The 21,008-nt window shown below is 42.8% G+C and overlaps 1 protein-coding gene across 6 annotated transcripts in view; it reads right to left on the reverse strand.

Annotated features, from left to right (window-relative positions):
* SH3PXD2A (SH3 and PX domains 2A) overlaps positions 1-21,008 on the reverse strand; it is an 822,832-nt gene that overhangs the window by 272,600 nt on the left and 529,224 nt on the right. For 4 of the 6 annotated variants that reach the window (XM_085606762.1, XM_085606734.1, XM_085606742.1 and 1 more), the window contains one exon: positions 16,592-16,636. The exons of the other annotated variants lie outside the window; for them this stretch is intronic. In XM_085606762.1, the coding sequence (XP_085462888.1) occupies positions 16,592-16,636 (45 nt within the window). The remainder of the gene's footprint in view (positions 1-16,591; positions 16,637-21,008) is intronic. 6 annotated transcript variants of the gene reach the window in all.

The raw sequence follows: 21,008 nt of genomic DNA on the forward strand, positions 1-21,008 counted from the left end.
CTGCCCTTGGAATGCTAAAATGGGCCCTCCCTATACAGCTGAATACTCGCCCCCAACCCCCTCCCCCCAAATGAATAATGGTACACATAAGCCTGACCTTAGGGCAATGACGGATTGTTATAAAAAATGATCCGGTGTGTGAACTGGTGGCAGCGGGGTGCTATACCACGAGGCATCCCTGGTTTTGAACCTCATCAGCTGGAATCCAGTTTTAGGAAATATGCGATTTGATACTCTAGAATATATTCCTCCTAAATGCCTAACTGCAGATGTAAAATAATGTTTTAGTGATTTTAACTATGTTTTTTTTTTATTAATTGCACTCACAGCCTAGTAAGCACTCAAAGTTATTTCGGTTTCCTAAACTGCAAACGCTCTGAATGAGGGTGACCAGGGTTTCCCACAGTTAATACAAGGTCCAATCTTTCATGAAGACATATAAGCCACAGTCCGATGCCAAATAGTTCCATAAATTAAATATGTATAATTTCTCAAATTATCCCTCATCGCCTCATTTTCTCCGCACCCGGTAACTATGGGGGTCAATTATCAGCATCTGTTTTCCATATTTCTCCGAAAAGCATGCCATTTTGCAAATATCTAACATTTGAGTTCTACACGGAAAAAAACTGCTGAAATAATTTGGCCTTTTCCTTCAATCTCCTGTAACCACAATGCTTAAACAATTATCCTATTTTCCCTGCTGGAAGGAAATGTTGCCCATTACATAAGTGTAACAGCTTTGGGTTTAATCTAGACTTTGGACTTGCCATAGTTGATCTAATGCCTATTTTAGAAGGCAAATAAACCAAATATGCCTACAAGCTTTCTTAATTGAAATGACTAGCCATTAACGCAAATGAACTTTCATTTTTTAACTTTTAGTCTCTATGAAGTCAACTTTTTTCTAACATCTCTGGAGCCCAATCCGCTCTACAAATACAGAGCCAGGAGAGAGTATGGCATAGCGTCGCTAGCAAACTTAAGTCTGATGTTTTCGATAACAAAGAAAAGGTAGAATGATGTGCTACATGAGCTTATAAAAAGTAGAAATGCATAATAAGAATGCTGATGACGTTCTATAACATGGCATACCATAACATGAAACAGGCTTACATTGTGTTGAATATGTGGCATTTAAAACCAGCAGTCTCCTTCCTTACAAACACTCTGCATAACGAAAGACCCGGGAGAATGTCGATCTATGCAACATCAACGTTGTGAGGAAACAACATCTCCCTGTCTCCCGAAGGTCTCTGCAGAAGCATTAAAGGAGGAGGTGATGAACATGCACGAGCCAGTGCGTGGGAAGCCATTTTGAAGGCCATTCCTACACATATTATGAAATTCGCACAGAGTCGTCGTCTTTGGATGGAGCAAGTGTCCATCCACATGAAGCCATTAAAAAAATAGAGAGCAATTGATGTAGTAAAACATCACAGGATGAGGTTTAAACAGGTGACCACAGTACACCTCCTGGTCGCAATCTACCACACACTCAGCCCATCAAAACAAAAGTGACAAGGAAAGCAAATGATTGCAATGCATGCAAAAAATACAGCTTCATAGCTCCCTGATCTCTTTTCTGCATTGGATACTTTGTTTGGCCAAACTGTGATCATCCCCTACTTGCAGCGTGAAGCCCTTCCCATGTCAAGAACGTGACTAATGGCACATGGCACAGTCCTTCGATGATCACCCGCAACCTGCCATTTTTAAATCCCTCCTCATTTATCCGCTCATACGAAGACCACTGAGCTCATCACCGCCACGTCTAACCACTTCACTGGGCTGAAGACCAAAGGCCTGTTACTTTGTCGGCAGCTATTCATCTCTACAGTATTTCTATTCACCTTGTTTAACACTCCATCGGGGAAGGACATACAGAAGTTGGAAAAATCTATACATTCCGCCCAGCACCGCTTTGCTTCGTTTGTAATTTCTTTGGAATTATGTTTCAACTAAAAAGAGAGGTCATTGAGTAACGAGCAGCATAAGCAGCTTTAAGTTCTCACGTTACAAACTTTGTCCAAACGATAATTGTTTCCATCTTCCGAGATACATATTAATAGAAAGAGCTAAATGATGAACAGGCAGATTTCACGACGAACAAGTTCTGCGCAAATAGACTACCCTGGAAAACAGATCACTGGAAGACAGGAAACCAAGGAGGTTTGGTAGGAAAAGAGGTAATAGTGAACACAGGGGAGTAAAGAGAGAGGCGTGTGCCAGATCCCAAGGACTTCAGGATCTGGTAAATGTCCAAAGAGAAGAAGATCTGGTCTAGTGGCCGACGACTGAGGAGCAAGGAGCCGAGCTAAATCTTACCTTGACTTCCATACTAGCCCTAATTGTGTGATCAGTATTACGTTTCGTGCTCAGATCTTTTGCAAATGTGATGGACATGTCTGCAATTATAGCCTATGGAAAAAAAAAAACCAGCCCAAAATAGTTAATTACTGAATACGTTGGAAGATTAAAGCGAGCAGCAGTCAGATTCACTATTTAAAGATGGCGACCCTATTTACCGTGCACTGCAGACATTCTGTACTTATTAGAGCACCAAGGATAACAGAAGGAGTGTGAGATCAGCCAAGAGGGAAATGTAGAGAAGGCTGATAGGAAGAGGGTGTTATAAGGAAAAGCAGCTCATCGCCTATCTTCTGGGATATAGAATTGTGATAGCAGATATTGTTTTTTGACATCAAATGCAAGTCATGTTTAGTTTTGACCTGCAGGATCACAAGTTTAAAGTAAAAGGTCACAGTTTCCTTCACAGGACCTTTGCGACAGTAAGTAAACAGTACAACTTTATATGTCAGGGTACATATGACTAAATTTCATTAGGTACATAGGACAGATGCAAACTGAAGTGGACAGCACTTTGATGTGGCTCTATGGAAGAGAAGAGTCATAAAATGCACTTCAATCATTATATATAGACTTAATGAACTGACATACGTTTGTTGGTGGGCTCAACTTAGTCATGCTACTAGTCTTCCTCAAGCTCCCATTTGAGAAGATGGGTCACGCCAGTTGATCATGATCAGTAAAGTTTAAAGTTACCGCTTCTCTCTTAGACAAGACTTGAAAGACATCTTTAGACCCATTTACGAAGCAGATCTGGCTTATAGTCTGCAGTAGAAATCATGTAGAGGTGGCCATTGAGTTGCCGAGGATACATTACGCACTGACAAAATATGGGTCTCATTTGTTTATGCGGCAGCGTACCGCACCACTCGTGCACACTGCGAGAGTGTCACCATTATTCGTACCACACGACCATCCAGGGTCGGCTTTAAGGCAGTGCGACCTGTGCGGCCGCACTGGGCGCAGACCTCTGGAGGGGGCGCCGACTTCAGGGGGGCGCTGTGTTTAGCAATATCTTATGACTGGAGAGAGGAGGGGCCCTTTTGGCTGGTGGTAGGGACAGAATCTGAGGAGGCGGTCATGGGGTGTGGGGGGGGCGCTAAAAGAGATTGTAGCACCAGGTGCCACCAGCGCTAAAGCCGGCCCTGCGACCATCTTAGCTATCACTTCCACAGCCCACAGAGGTATTGTCCGCCATGCAAACAAACATTGCTGTTGAAATGGTTTTGTCTTTAATGACCAGAGTGAAGGTCATCTTCATTACCTTTCAATGTCATCCTCACTGGAAAGCTAATAAACTGGGTGGCCAGGCTGAGTGAGCTCCATTTTGCCTGGTGGATGAAGCTGGATCGTTTTATTGTTATAATTCATATCTGATTTATTCTTTAAGCAATTTGTACAGCACTAATACTTCATCTTTGGGCCACTGTAAACATACATCCTTTTAATACTACTTTGCTGTCATAGCAAACTATGTGCATGTAGTATTAACAGCGTAAGCAAGGGGAGTGAGCGCAGATGCACATCATTCAGGAAACTGATGACAGAAGCAAAGACGCACTGGCTCTTCAGACTACCCATTTTGCTACCTAGGACTCAGAGACTCCAAATCTCCACATTTTTCTGGCTGCAGGCCTCCAGCACCAGGTACCACCTACTATGAATCAAAGGTTGATTATCTACTTCTTCTGGCTGCTGATCATATTTACACGCCCTGTAAACTAACTAAACTTTCAGGATTTGACTTCTGCTCCTTTGCAAGAAAAGGCCACGGAGGCGCAGTGTTTCACTTCCTGGTCATTGGTCACAGGCCTCAGGGCCTCTGGAAAGCAGGCAAAGTCTCCACCGCACAAGCCCTCGTCGGGATGTCCAGCCTGGCCAGGACTGGGACTGGTGTTCTGCACTTCGTATTTGAATTCTGGAGTAATGTTCCCGGTTTAAAATGTCACTTGCAGGGCCCATAACATCTTAAGTAATTCACAGTGATATAGCCCTCAACGATGGGACATTTTCAGTGCAAAAGAGGGGAAACCGCCAAGGGGCTGAATGCACCTATTAGAGGCGGAGCTTGCAAATACCAGCAAATCATCAAGCTGTTGCTCCCACAAGATGGCTTCTAAAATTGGTACAGCTGGAGGGCATGGCCGAGACTCTGAAAGGGAACATGTCTTGTAGTGCCTTCAGATTGGAATCAGAATTGCATAAATGGCTTTCAAAAAGGCATGAGACACACTAAATGCACATGGCCGTTGGATATTTCATGCTAACACTACTGATCTCTGTGGCCACTTTGAGATAGTGTCATGCGCTATATCTGCTCTCATCACCAGGTACAACCAGCTCAGGATGAAAATGATCATGCACAGACATTCTTTTGTGAATAATAGCCATGCGTCACAAATATTTCAACAAGCTTTACAAATGTCTAGCTAACACTGCTAGAAATTACAGGAATGTTTTGCCAGATTTCAGTTTAATAATGAAAGGGGTTTCTTTGTTCAGGGCACATTGGTGTAGGTACAGACCCTGGGACAGGAGTAACAAGCTCTGTACCTTTCCAGGTTCCCCTGACTGCATGAAGCCTCTACATAGTCTCTTCCCAAGCTAGAGAAGCCAATGGAGGTCACGGTTCCCCATAAAATTTAGAGCTACCTCTTCAAGCTCACCTGCGCATGGTGGGGCTCGCTGAGCCCTGACCCTATTGGTAAATACCTCATCTCCCCCTTATTAACAGTGTACCTTGGCTGAGCTACTCATTCACCCTAAGTGTTCCCCAGTTTCTCCTCCCTCCTCGCTGGATAAATGTTTCCTCACACCCATCTTTGTCCTTTCCCTGTGTTTTATTCGCCACAACAGCTAACCAGCTACACTCTTAGCAATCTGAAACACACTAGTTTAAACCACCTTCTTGCCCCTAAACGCTACCCAAGTTAGATTTGTGTACTTGTTATAGCCCTTTCTAAAGTTCCCTCCTCAAACTGACCCTGGGCTTGCTTACATCAGCTCCCATCACTCAAGAAGGTCCTGAAATCTTTACTTCTGGCAACTCTACCCTAAAATAAAGACTACCCCCACTCCTGTGTACCTCCACTCTCTCTTTCCCCCGCTTCAATCAGACTCTACCATTAGGTAATCGCCCTGTGAAATATATATTTACGTAACTAGCTTTGTTTCTATGCAAACATTAAATGTGGCACGAAAAAACACATTTTCATCTGACAGATTGTAATTTGCTGGGGGTGCTGTTTTACTTCATCACTCGGACTAGATTTCTGGGCAGGGTGCCGCATGTATGAGCGCAGAACAAAGCCAGGCAGGGTCTGAGTCAGAGAGGTCGTTATACATTCTTCGACCTGGGGTGCAGAGCCAAGCTGTCTGAACTGCAGCAGGGGGCCGGAGCGCCCTTTTTCTTGTGGAACGTGGCCAAGACCAGAGTCCTCTAAGAGCGAACACTTTGTGCTAGCTAACAAAAGGATCGACGCATCCTCTGAAAAAGGTTAACCCTGATTAATCTGTTTATCAGGAGACAGCAGAGAAACATATAATTTGGCAGCAAAGGCAGCCCAATCGAGAAGTGTATCAGAGAGGGGGAAAGAGGCCGTTTGTGGTTAGCTGGAACCGATAGGAAAGCCCTGCTTTTCTTTCTCGTGATTGAGAGGAGACAGCCGAGTTTAAGCAAGGGCTATGCCAGGCAATCGGCCAACAAAAAAGTTCAAGCATCAAAGACAGAAGAGCAGGTGTCTGGGAATTTCTAGATTTATAGGTTAAGGATTTGGAATGGTAATAAGTGACTCATTAAAAAAAGTCAGAGAACAAAATGCTTGGAAAAAAAAAAATGAAAAAAAAATGTATAGTCTACAATTGAAATAAACTGTTCGAAGCCAGGACTGGCTGGAGGGCTGGGTGCAGTTCTGGTGAGGCGAGGGGAAACTTCGGAATGGGATCCTAGGATCGGGAGTGCACAGCAATGGAAAACCGATGGCGCCGGAAGCGGAAGTACCCACTCCTCTGCCGCAGGAAGAAAGTGGTGATTGGGGGAGATGCGCAGTGCAATAAGCAGAAGGCTATGCATTGCCCCGGTCACTGTGGAAGGAAGAGAGCCAGTTAGAGGAGGCGCACAGCAGTACATTTACCAACGGGGTTGTAGGCTGCTCAAAATTTATGAATATGGGAGTGATGTTGCCGGTAGAATGGTGACCATCAGACAAACAGGGCGCTAAGAATGTGTAGAGTAAATGAAATGTATATGAAGCCAATGCGGTAAAGCCAGTTCCTGCACCGGTTGCATCGGGTAGAGACGACAAAGCTAAAGGTGTCGCGAGTATACACACGAATATTTAACTTTTCTTCGCATGTGTTTACTTCGCATGCCGTTTCTACGCGGTCGTTAGTACGACCGCGTTGTTATTTAGCATACCTTTACTTCGCAATTCGGAACTACGAATTGCAGTAAGGGGGTGCTGGATGTTGGAATAGTATAATTTACTATTCCAACTCCAGTCTATGCGGACACTAGGGAAGGTGTTGGATTTTAAATCCAACACCTTCTCCCCCTTACTGCAATTCGTATTTCCGAATTGCGTAGTAAAGGTATGCTAACTAACACGTAGAAACGGCATGCGAAGAAACGCATGCGAAGTAAACGCCGCTTCCCGTCTGAAACAACCAACCAGAAAGCATGACTTTTTTTTCTTTATGATAACTAATAAGCAAGATCGCTACAGGACTGGAAGAGCCATACTGACGAGAGTACCTTTTGGTGTGCTTGTATGTAATGCGCCATGTACTCAGTCGCGAATGCCATACTCTTGGTAATGAATGAGGACCAACAACTGCACTATGATAAAAAGCGACGTAAACTCTGTTGTAAAAGTTGGTTGAATAAAAATAGACAATGGTAACCAAAATGATGAGCGGGCAAACATACTTCTGTGTTTGCAGTTATACCATATGAATGCATGGGCAGCATTACTTCATCCTTTAAAGATATTGTACTGGCAAGGTAGTGGTTCTAGTGAATCAAATTTGAGGCGTAATCTGTTTGCAGTTGAAAGGTAAGGATTTCCTTTAGATGGCCAGTTTCACAACCATCAAGAATCCTGGTAATTTATTCCCCCCTTTCTCCCATCTATTACATAGCACCAGGTAGCACTAAGGTGACCTTCTCATGGGGGAATTCGACACTCATTCAGCCTGAAATCTACACTAGGTCCACTGATGAAGAATATGTTATGGATGCTACATATCTGGCAATGTTGAGGCGCTTCTATCGTTTACAGGAAGACTGTCTGCTCGGGAGGACAATACTAGGATCTCGCCAAGCAGCATGACAACCCTTCTGGAATACTACACCAGAAAATGCCCACTTTTTGTTTGCTGTCTCCTTTGTAAGATGCGCTATTCTTAAGACTCCTCTTCTTCTGGAGCTCAAAAAAATCATAAATGTTGTGACCCTGACTAGATAGGTAAACAGCTGAAATGTATTCAATAGCTTCCCTACACCATTTTTTAAATAAAATCTTTTTGTTAAACAGTTGCTCTGTGCACAACCACATAGTTGATCAAGCAATTGCACAATAGGCTTTACAGGGAAAAAGACACCGCACTTTCGCAGTCTTTGGTAGTGTCAGATGGAAATTGACTACATACAATTATATAATCAACCCAGTGTGGTAATGTTCAAAACATGGCCGGAGTCCATTCAACAGAGTATCGCTCGCCCTTTTGTATAAATCACTGACTGTCACCTATAGACACAACATTGTTCCAAAACTTTCTCCCATTTCTTTGGGCAGCCCGACTGATATACTACCCGTTTTGCCTGCTTGCCCCAGTCCAAATCAGTTTCCCAGTCAGCCACATACAGAGGCCGGCCAATCCCCCAGGCCCATGCTATGTTCCTATGTCCCCAGCAACCAACGCAAGCCATATCTGCTGGTATTTGGGCCAAACCGCCTCTCCTGTTATATTCAGGAGATGACACCAAGACTCTAGCGGTACTGTGAGACTCGTGACCCGGACCATAACTTGTGTCAACCCCTTCCAGTATTGTTGGATTTTTGGTCTGTCTCAAAATGTATGGAAAAAGCAACCCATCATACCACACCCCTGAAGACATAGTGCTGTGTCGCATCTCCCTAGCGGGTGTAAGAGTGATCAAGAGAAGTATGGTCTGTAGAGTATCTGCAGTTGTAGTAAGGGGAAACAGGCTAGTATAGCGATATCTCTGGGACTCTGAATTGCCTCCACCCAGTCATCTTCGATATGTCCAATGCGCCCCTCCCATGCTTCCCTCAGAGCCCCTAGAGGGTCAGGGGCGTTTTTCATTAATTTCCTGTATGTCAGGGAGGTTGCTTTGGCCCCCATGGGATCCTGCAGTAGTCAGTCCTCTAATGCTGCTGACTCTGGCAGTTGTTCTCCCCCCAGTATATGTCGCCTCAGTGCGTGTCTCAACTATGTGTCGAAACCGCTCTGTTTCAGCCATGTCATATTCAGTCTGTAGCTCCTCAAAGGTTATCAGAGCCTGTCCTAGCCACACATCCCCTAAGTGGTCAATGCCTAGCAACCCCCATTTGGAAAACCCCGCCAGGTTCCCAACTTCCTGCGGGAGGTCAGTGTCCCACAGAGGAGTCCTATCCGTCGCCGTCCATCCTGTCCCAAGAATCTGGTAACCTCTCGCCACACCCTTACCAGCGCCTGAGTGTGGGTCAGCAAAGCTCCCTCTCTTCCCTTCCTGTAGAACAGTGATGGGTAGCCACGACCACCCGGGGCCTCTCTGTCTACTCGATATGGCGGCTCGTCTCTGTCTGCAAAAACCCAGTCATTGATTGTTATTAACTGGGCTGCCCAGTAGTATTTGCGTACGAAATGAACTGCATGCCCCCCCCTTCAGACACCCCTCTTTGGAGCTTACAGAGAGCAATTCTTGAGTGTCGCCATTCCACAGGGGTTCATGGAGTTCACTATCAACCTTCTGGAAGAAGTCAGCGGGTATTTTGTAGGGGGTTTTCTGTACAGCATGAAGTAGGTGTGGGAGGCCATCATCTTAAAGAGGACACCTAGATGACAGGGCTGGGGCACCCCCAGAAAGGGGGGATATGAGGGACTTGTCCCAGTTAATCTGAAAACCGGAGTAGTCACCGAAGAGCTGGAAAATATGTAATATCCTGTCAACCGTGAGGTGGGGCTGTGTGGCTTAGAGCAATCTATCATCAGCATAAAGGGAGATCCTGTCTTCCCAGTCCCCATCACCTCCGATACCCCATACAAGTAGGTCTTGATGGACCAAGGCCACCCGGGGCTCAAGTGCAAGCATCATCAGTGACAGGGGACATCCCTGCCTCATGCCCCTATGCAGGGGCGAGACAGCATGTCGTTAACTCTCACTCTTGCTAACGGGTATTGATAAAGGAGTCTAACCCAAATACAGAACAGAGGGCCGAATCCCAGTCTGGCGAGGGCAGCAAATAGATAACTCCATTCAGTGCTATCAAATGCCATACTAGCATCCAAGGAAAGTAGTACAGCTCTTTCAGTCTGGGGGCTGCGGTCATATGGAGCAACCAATAGAGACATCGTAAATTTAGTTAGGTCCTTCTATGCGGCATGAAGCTGGACTGATTGGGATGGACCACCGTGGTAATAACCGCTTGCAATCTATAAGCAAGGGCTTCAAGGTTTAAAAGTGATATTGGTCTGTAGGGACGACAGGTCGCAGGCGGCTTAACTTTCTTAGGGATAACCACAATGGTGGCTGTTCTTTGGTCTTCTGGCAAACAGCCCACGTCTCTCTGGCGGCTAGAAACATGCCTAGCATGTGCCCTGCAACTCTGTCCGTAATGCATTTATATAGTCCCACTTTCAGGCCATTTGGCCCTGTCGCCTTTCCAGACTACAGCTCTCGGATAGCAACCTCTATCTCCTCAACCATGGAATCGAGGTCTAGTGCATCCCTGTCATCGTCTGAGAGAGTAGGAAGGGAAAGGTCTCTAAGGAGATCAGCACAGTCTCCCCCAGACCTATTGGTTGTGGATTTCTATGTGTCTTCATAGTACTTTGCAAAGGCCTCCGCTATAGCCGCCCCAGTTGTATGTAGGCCACCTTGTGGATCCTGAATTTCTAAAACCCAGTTCATCTCCCTGTCTCTCTTGTCTGGCCAGGCAGTCAGCTTACTGTACTTATCGGCAATATCATATAGTCGTCGCTGTGTAGCCAACGCATAAACGCGAACCTTGTTCTCTGCGCTTCCCTATACTATTGACATGATATATGGCAGTGTCCAGTTCTCTGATTAGTCATATTATTAGGAAGGCAACTCATTACTAATTATTCTCATATTACAATCTACCAGGAGTTGAGGGGAAACATGTCTGGTCATATGATGTTAGTTGAATGTTTCTGAAAACTTGTTGCGGAATGGCTGCTATTTAGGGTTTTTTGTTGTAGCCCAGATGGCTGCGGGTATCACTCTTTTCACCCACCCTCCTTTAAGAGCGGATAGATCAAATGCAAAAGAAAGAAAGAGAAGATAGCTATTCTACCATTTGAATTTTGGTACAACTGCAGAGGTGGTACAACAATTCTAGGTAGGTTCGTACTAAAGCTGCATGCTACAATAACCCCAAAATGAGTATATGGGTTGCAAGTGATCCAGAACCAGGCAGCTTGCTTACTCCGCCACTCACAGGATCAAACACAAAACTCTGGTGTGATTTATCTCCGTTAGTTAAATCTTCTATTTTGAATTATTTCAATATGTGGCATGTCATTTTAATATAAATTGCCACCCTTGTATGGTATGATGAGATTTACTGTGCTAATTAGAAAGCTTGGAATATCGCCACTAACTACAGTTTTTTATCTCCATACCAAGTTCAGCAAGTGTGAAACTGGACCATGAAGCGTATATAGATAGTGGGTGTGTTTATCTCCATTTTTGGTGCGACGGGTAAGGCAGCTGGTATTATCCATCGTTCCCACATCCTTTTGGTTATCAAGAGCCATTAACTGCCTTTTCTTATTATTACATATTTTTGCCTTCACCTTGCCCATAATTACAGAAGGGCCAATTAACTGCCTCAGGAGAGTGCATTAACAAATGTTAACGGTCTAAGCAGAAGGCAGTAATGCTTTAGGAAAGATAACTGTGACACTACTAAGTGCATTAAAACTGTGGTGTTGAGCTGTAGGTCAAGGTCTAATGTAAGCTCCAGTGGAGGGCAAAAGAACGAGCCTAAAATAGCTATATAATGGTGGGCAAGATGATGCACTGTTGCTGTCCTTGATTTTGGAATACAGGCTCTTTTGCCGTGATGCGAAAGGAGGACAATGTGAAATGTAATTTGTTGCAGCGCTGTAAATATTCTTTTGTAGCTTTGGTTGTATTCGGCCACTGATATTTTTTACCGTTGTGTTAGTGCCTTCATAGAGGATGCAATGCCCTTGTGCCCTGCTTTTATGAGGTCTAACCTAACTGCTTCATAGGAAATATGTCTATGTTCTATCCTTGGTATAAACACCATGCCAACATTATCCACAGTCAAACTGTAGGAATATTTACAATGTCTCGTTCAGGTGTCTTAGCTCCTTTTAATGTCACCTATATCACTACCCTGCATTAATCTTAGTGTGAGATCATGTTACAGCAGCAACCTTACAGATTTGCAAATCAGCCATACAGTCACCTTTATGACAAATCCCTTCACTTTTATTGGCTAATTTATGTTGTAGAAGGACCGTATAATGCTTATCCTGCAGGACAGCTAGCTTTCTCCAAAGCTGTTTAGCCTTTATCGATTTACCCTTAGAATCTCTGAATCTTTAAAAATGCAGTGGGCTAGGTGTACATTGTAACCTTTTACATAGAAAGCAGAGTCCAACACTGCAAGCGTGGGGAAATAGCGGATGTCTTCCGTAGGACTAGGAGGAGGGCATCAATCTCCGCTGACTGTGCAGTGGAATCCCCTAATGTTTAACTGTGAGTTTGTAGCAGCTTGAAGTAGGGGTGGGCGGAAATTGCGTAGTCGCGCTCCGCAAAGCTCCTCGAAATGGTAAAAAATATCCGCCAGCACGCTGAATTGCTTGTTGGCGATGATTTTTTCCTGTTCACGATCGCAGGTTGCGTTCTCGGGGGGAAATATCTCACAAACACGCATTTTGAGAACGTGAACAAGCAAAAAATTCCGCGAAGCTGCGGAACGCAGAATTATGGGCAATTAAGCGTTCTCCGCGGAATGCAAAATTACCCAAATTCCGCGAGTGGAAAGGAATTTACCGCCCAGGCCTAGCTTGAAGCCACTACATCAGAAAACGCCCAGCACTGTAGCACGAGTAACAAAATATTTGTATTTAGCGTCAACAGCAAACTGTGACAAGCCGTCCATACAGAATCTTTTGAACTCATGATTGGGCAACGATGTGAGGGATCTGTGGTAATGCCAGTTGATAATGTAAACACTTATGTATTCAAAATGTAATTTACTCAAATTTGGAGTTCAGGCTCATTGCATCCAGTGCAAGTATAATGCACGCACATTTGGTATGCTAGATTTTGTAGATGCCACGAAGGCAGGTATGGGAGAAACTATTATAAGTTGTTTTCCCCGTGCAAGAGGACGCTCCTTCAAAATGTCCGTTTGCATGTCCATAAGCATTTTCTCAGCCACAGTAAATTGCTCCTAAGATGCTGAATAAAAGTGCAATAGGTAGGATGTGGGGTAATTTGTTGTTCATTGAATAAAACATAAGTGTAGGCTGATGTGCTTGGAACAACCCTGATAATTAGGTGTTTCTTATAATCCTGTGTTTGTAAATATTTATTCTCTAGCATATCCACCTGTAGCCTATGTAACATAGCCGAACGACTATCTGTCCAAATCTTTTCTGGAAAGGAGACCAACATTAAATTGAATAAAGGCATCACCTGCTCAGCCCTTCCGAAATTTAAGAATCCCATTTGGGCTAGTCATTTTCTCGATATATTTTGGGGCTGCAAAATACCACATTATTTAATTTCCTCAGCTTAGTGTGGCAGATAAGCTTTCTTCTTTTTAAAATGAGCTTTTGGATCTGAACCATTCTCTTCCTTCTTCAAACTATGCTCAGTACCCCGAGGCTTCCACCTCTCTGCTTTCAGACTTGTGTATTCATATCTTCTACAATGCTTGGTTTGGCTGCTCCTTTCCTCTGCGGAGTACTGCTCCGAACGCCTTCTCTCCTGTGCAGAACGCGAAGAATGGCTGCTAGTATACTGACACCAATCGGGATTTTTTATTTTATCATGGTCCCTCAGATTATAACCACCCTCACTGGACTTCTGCTTTGTGTAGGGATCCGGTTAATCTTTTCTGTTTAACCTTCAGTTTTTTTTAACGTCTGTTGTGTTCTCTTACTACGCTCCCCCTCTCTCAGCTTTAGGCTTGAGTTATGGTTTTGCAGGATGAGTGCCTATGATGTTTTGATCTATAGAGGTATGTACTACGTAAATAATTTTAGACAATTCCCGTTCCGGTCAGGTAGTGGTACAGTAGCAAAATAGTGGCGCAAATGCTGCTTTTCCCTGAACGTTACTAGGAACTATTGGAGAGACCACACATAATCGACTATTTGATTTTCAAACATAAATCAACCACCAGACCAATCCCCTCCTTATTCTTCATATTTTAGAACATCTGGTCATAATACAATAGAGGGAGTACCATGTGTAATGGTATATATGCTAGCAAATATGCTTCCATGGGTACCACGTTCTTCAGCTGGTGACACCATTCCCTTGGGAAGGCACAGTTGATATTCTAAGCTTGTCTTAGGGCTATGTATGAGCTGGCCGGCCCAGATGGATTCGTTTTGCAAGCAATCCAAAATAGTATTTAATCTCACTTTACAGGCTCTTTGCCCATTTCTATATTAATAGCCTGCAGACTTATTGTTTGTGTCGGGGGTCCTTGCGTGAATCTGATGTCCCTACATTTGTCTCTACCATCTGTAATACTTACTGTTGTATAGGCACTAATTCTGTTAATAACGGTTTTAACTGATCAGCAATCAAATTCTGTGCATGAGGTACATCCTGCTAACACTAGCCATGTGGGCCCTCAAAAGGATAATGGACTCATTCTAACTGGCTCCGCCACGTAGTAAGGATTCCCAATTGAACCATAATGCGTGTTCTTGCTAACTTATATAAATCTCCTTGCTTTCATGTGATATACAGCATGTAAGAGAACATGCTGGCTTGTATGTATGCATACTGTATTTTTATAGAGCAAACCCTAGCCAAATAGGCAGCAGAACTTTGTAGGTGGCAAACAAGGAGGAGTGTATCCTTTATTTCATTTATTTATTTATCCTTGGTAGCAGGAAACTCTTGTGACGTCAAGTGATTAGTTACTGACCCCTTAACATTGACCCTTATTTGTAGAGTCCCATCTGCCAACAGATTCAGAATGTGAATCAAAATTCTATCAAATTTTGATGAAATCCTTTTACTTTAACTGCTTACCAAGCCCTCTAACAGAATTGGGAGTTTGTATCTGATCTGATGGAAGAATAACCAACATTACAGTGGATGTCACAATATTAGTAATACTTGACAAGAACCTGTGTGTGACTCTTCAAGGCACTCAAATATCCAAGTTCCATGTTGGGCAACATGTTATGTTTTCACAAGGGTTGTTAATATGGCCTGTTTTATCCTTCTTGGCCCTCATTCAAGCACAGGTATGGACCAATTTACCAGTATGAGCAAAAGGAATGCACAAGATACAACCCATACAACTCCCTCAAACTACATGGAGCTAATGAGCATGCAACAAATTAGGCATGAAACAAACCTGCCCGAGACTGTCAGGCATTCTGATTAATTGTGAGTTCTGGCAACTGTTCGCTATGGGGGTGCATACACAGCAATCCACCCTGTTATTTTCAAAGGCTTACTCAGCCAAATGTAGTGTAGAGTAAATGTATGGTTGCAGAAATAAAAAAAACGTGGCAAATGCAGCAGCAGAGTATGTAAATATTAAGAAAACACACAACAATTTAAATGTTACCCTTTCAAATGATGCCTAAATGTTAGCTTCAAAAGTTAAAATCACACATGCATTCCTGAGCTTCCCCTGTTTTTCCAATCCTACACCTATCTGACAGATTAGGTTAAGTTATGCCTCTGCAGAAGGACTGTTGTGAGAAGATGCCCTAGGTGTGGCTCTGCTTGAAGCCATGCTGCTCTGCTCTCTGCAGTCCTTTTCTCTCTCTCAATGAGAGGGCTGTGAACAGCAAATTGATTCCATCTAAAAAATGTATTTTGCAAAAAAAAAAAAAGATTTGCGACTATGATTTCAGGCAGGAGAAATAATGTGAGAATTTACTCGCACATTCATGTTAAAGCCCAAAGCTGTTATGCCTCTTCCTAAACTCCATATATTCATATGAATACATGTGCACTAGAATCAGAACACATGATAAATGGAATAAACATTGGTGCAAACTAATGAAATGCTTCATTAACTGCAAATCAATAATGGTTTTATATGTCCTGATGCCTCAATGAGCAACTAATCAAAGGCATGATATTGGGTGGTTGCTCAGAGAAATATTAAGCAAAATAAATAAGAATGCTGACACTACTTATGTACTCTCCAAGGGACGATTTACTAACTTTATGAGGTTCTGGCAAATAAATAATTACTGGATAAGTCAACTTTAAACAGAGAAGTGCTGCAAGCTGCTACAGCTGCAGCAATGATGTGGAGACAATAGCCTACACCCCCTGTATACTTTTTCTCTCATCTCCGAGATTTCAAAATTGTTTTTATTTTGAGGGCTAGAGCATGGTGTTTGTATTAAGAAGAGTGATAAGACCTCCCTTTCAAGTAAGCTAGAAATGATCTTGAGCTGTGATCGTGCCTATGCTGGGGGAAATGGAATAAGTTAGTGCATTTGGACAAGAGTAGGCCAGGGAAAGTGGATGTATTAGGGACGACATTCTCTGCTTCATCAACTCAGGGTTAATACATTGAGAAATATTTTTCAACTAGACCAAACTTTTTAAAAAAATGAGAAAAACACATCAAACATGAAAATCATTGCAAACATGTTCAATGTTAACTTTTAATGTTTTGTGCAAACACATGTGTAGTCTTAAAGAAGGAACTACAATCACAAAACACCCATTGCCATGCAGAAGACCATAACTGCAAAACAACATGGACACACTAGGCAATACCTTCGAAGTCCGTCTTTGGTGTCGCAGACAAACTGGACATCCAGACTTGAAGATCCCAGAAAGGCAGCAGAAGAATCAATCACAAAATCAAATATCATTAGAACAATGACATTCACAGATTAACATTACAACTCAATGAACGTTGTATACAATGTCAGAAAGGCATATAGGTTTAAGAAATCAAACACTAAGCCCTTGTAATGAGTAGCCCATTTAATTGCTGAAATGTTCTCCTCTTGTAATAACCATTATCAAACCCAGCAGATTTAACGGCTCACTCATAAGGAGGACCTTAGTGGTCACATTATATTGGGTGATTTATTCAGGAATATAGCCTCCATCTGTTTTGCTAATGACATATCTAGGCATAGATCTCGGAGAAGGTTGCCTACGGTGCCACTTATGGGGTTGGACATTCAAGAACCAAGTGTGAAAAGATTGGGTGAAAAAGAGAAAAGTGAGGAGTGTGCAAAATAACCACTTTGGCTAGAATGCAAAAAAGAAACTTCAAATAGAACTGCATTATTTAACTATTCAAAAGGCAGGCATTCACAAATTTACATAACACTAAAAGTTAAAGTAAGTACTGCTGTACGTTTTGAAACAAAGTCCTTGAATTTACAAACATCTCCAGTATTTAGACAATCTTCCAAAGAATTATAACTATTTTCAGATAGGCAAATACAGATTATAAAACAAAAGCATTTTGAGCCATTAAAATTATTAGAAGGGACGGTGCTAACATTTTAAATTGAGGTAACTCAGGAAGTACATTTTGCTTCCTTCTCAATAAATGTCCTTCTAAATGTACTTTAAGAGACACGCTTATAATTTTGAATAACTGAAATGTCAGTGCTACTGCTACACTACAAATATAAACAAAACTCAAGATACACCACACAATCTCTCAGTCAGTACACCAAAGACCGTCCTTACCAAAGGCGCCAAACACACTGATATAACATAACTGGCTATCACTGGATACCCAACAATACTTTTCACCCAATAATACTTTTACACAACACCTTTTCAGTTACACTTAGAATTTGCCTTACTCAAACAGAATACCCATGGCAGACCTCTCACACAACACAGCACCAAAGGTATCAACTCAACAGTTCTTCTCCTCGCCACACCAATGTACATGTTAGAAATATCCAGATAAATGTAGCATAAAATTAACGCACAAGTGTAGGCACATTGCCACATAGCAACATTTTAGGATAGCAATAAATGTGTAGACAACAGTCTTTGCAGGTTAGGTGAAGGCTAACTGGCCATCAGAAAAATGAGAAATGTCCAATATCTTTGTCCATACAAATAGATCGCTGCACCCAACTAATTTTTCTTTCACATTAAACAACATCAACCATTAATATTCTAGACATTCAACACATCTTTACTAACCAAAATCTAAACGCACAGCCATATACAAACTATCAATGAAAATCCATAAAACTTAAGAAAGAACTCCCCAAACTCTGAAAGCGATATGATGCAATATAAAAGGTAGACGTATGCTATACAAATGCTCTTAACGAATCATACGGATGTTCCTGGATAGATTTGTAACCGCAAACCCCAAAAATGTAATACATATCCACCATTTTTATCCAAAGTGCTGAACATTCATGTGGCTCAAAAGATTTTTAAGCTCCAAATTATGAAACAGCGATGTATTAGCGAATTGAAAAACGCATTTAAATTGGAATGGCATTGCAGTCCCGCCTACCAGGAAGGCAGTACCCATGCAGGGACAGACAGAGGGCACTGTGAACGGTGGAATAGCAAAGATTTCTATGACCCTACCATTTTAATATTAGGAATGCAGTGTTTAGAATAGGTCTCTAAAAGGAAAGAGAAATAATATATTTTGAAGGTTGTATCTTATAGGGGTTGTAATTATTAATTTTATGTTAACTGCGAAGACTCCAGCGAGCTAAGATGCAATATAAATATATTGCATGTTTTCACAGTAATTCAGAGCTAGTTCCATTGTAGAGTATGTCTAGGTCAATGCCTAGTTCACCACCATCGCAGGAGGAGGACGGGTGGCGGAATATATTTTTACACTCACCCTGTTGAGATAAAGGATAAAATTTTCATTTTTTTTGTTTTTTGCAAGAGTTTATTACTTGTTGCTGCATTGTCTTCTCTTTCTGCCTTATGCCTTGAATATAAAAAAGCTTCCCATGCCCAGGGCTTTATTTGGGCTGGCACCGGAACTCAATTGTCAGCACCAGCACTCAGCCGCGGACGGCATGGCTCACAGGGGGAGGGTGGGGTGTGGGGTGGGAAGGGCAGGTGAGGGTTCACGAGGGAAGGGGGGTTTCAATAATAAAAATTTAAAAAATTAAAACCTACCTTTCTGCCAGCCTGGGTCCCGCATCTTCACTGCTCAGTCTGCTCCTGCTCTCCTGCCTCTGGCAGAAACAGGAAGCAGGCAGCCTCCCTCCCCTAAGCCAATCACAACGCTCCAGTGGAGCGTTGTGATTGGTCAGGACGCTACTCAGCCAGGGGCTGTAGGGGATTGCATGTTCTCCATGTAGGCTGAAATGTACCCTGCATGGAGAAGTGCAGAGTGCGCATGGCTGGTTTGGGAGGCCCAAGAGGACCGACCAAACCAGTCATGCATACTCAGGAGTGGGGAAATCACTCCTGCCCTGCCATCTCCGCCCACCCGCCCGCCATGTGGAAATAAACATAAAAAGTTGTTACCATTTTATGTTTTGACTTTCTCGCACTGCCAGAAAGCAGTGGGCGACGCTCCTCCGCCCTTGCAGAGGAGCCGCCCCTGCCAGTACTTAATTGTTACGACAAGCACTTTGACAGTCTACCACATGGTGACGCTGTTAGTCCGATTTAGAAATGAGCGAACAACAGTTGTTTATTAATTCAAAATACATTAAAACTTACTAGTATCTGCTGCCCAAGCCATTCTAATTGCTTTGAGGACATTGAACAGTGTGAATTTGTCGCACTTGTAGGAGTGCGATGGTTAGTATTTGTGTTGGTACTCTCACTGGCAGTGCTGGCAGGGCAATGGGTGGTACAAGCTGCAGTGGCCTCTTGACAAGAGCTCTGACAATTAGTGTTTTACCAATTAAGCACTGCCCATGTCTGCGAAATAAACAACTGTTCCGGAGAACTGTCAAAGCAGAATGAGGTCCTTTTTGGGGAATGTATTGATGCAGCGAAATATGTGAATGTTAGCCATCTAGGACCTCCTCTCAGTATTGATTAAACGCACAAATATTTAATGCAAGCAGGCTTGTGGTATCAGCAAGCGCAGGGAGGGAAAGAACATCATTTCATCAATGTGTGCTGATTCACCTTCTCTGTGCACTTTAAAAAATGATAAATAAATTATGGGAAACTCCAGCTATAATCCATAAGTGCTCTTCCATTGTGTTCCTTTTTAACTTACATTTGTCATGCTCCAGAGTGCAGCGTCACTGACAGACGCACAACAGAATCTTCAAGAAAAGTATGATCTATTTATAATTTGAGTAATTAAAATCATTTCCTGTAACTTTGCAGTGAGAATGCAATCAGAAGGCTTACAGACAGCTGCAGGCTGGTCATCACCTCGGTGAAAGAGGCACATTGCTCGGGATGTACAAATTACTGACTTAAGTGCAACCGAAAACATCGAAATTGCTGACAAATGCCCCAAAATTATAAAGACCCCTCTCTTTACCTTTCCCACAATTATCTGGTTTATTGAACTTGTGTGCATCATGGTAGCCATACTTGTGATGGCTTCCAGCTGCCACAAAAGGAGGACACATAATTACTACCAGTCACTATTCGGCTATCGAAATACTGGATTGATAAGAGACGTCCATTCAAGGGACAGGTGACCACCAATGGGTGATATGGGCTTCACTCTTAGATTTAGGGATTTTTTGTTACAACCAAAGTAAGCTGTAATCAGGTGTTCTGTTCTAGATTACTGTAGCACGTTCATCTCAGTCTAGCTAGACAGCTTAAATGCTAAATTTGGTGCCCAACCAAAATTAAGATTCTCTGTGTCTGGTCGGAGTAGTAACAGTCTAAACCCCCAGCTCCATTGAGCTGATCACATATCTCGCAAAACAGCACCAGTTCTTAATTTGTAATTAAAAAAAAATAGATAGGCTCTCTATTGGGAGGCCACTGCAGTTTGCAACACACATTGCCCCTGCAAGTGCTGCCGATTATAGTAATAACACAACTACTAACCATCATACTCCTACAAGTGTGAAAATTCAGACTATTCCAGGCCCCCGATGCTATAAAGATGGCTTGAGCAGCAGATAATAGTAATTTGTAATGTATATTGAATTAATAATTGACTGTGGTTGTGGTCATCTCTAAATAAGCCAGACATCGCCATCTTGTGGCAGATTGTCACAAGCACCAATGTTAACAATTA

Source organism: Triturus cristatus, chromosome 1_2 (assembly GCF_964204655.1).
Source record: "Triturus cristatus chromosome 1_2, aTriCri1.1, whole genome shotgun sequence".
Taxonomy (NCBI): domain Eukaryota; kingdom Metazoa; phylum Chordata; class Amphibia; order Caudata; family Salamandridae; genus Triturus; species Triturus cristatus.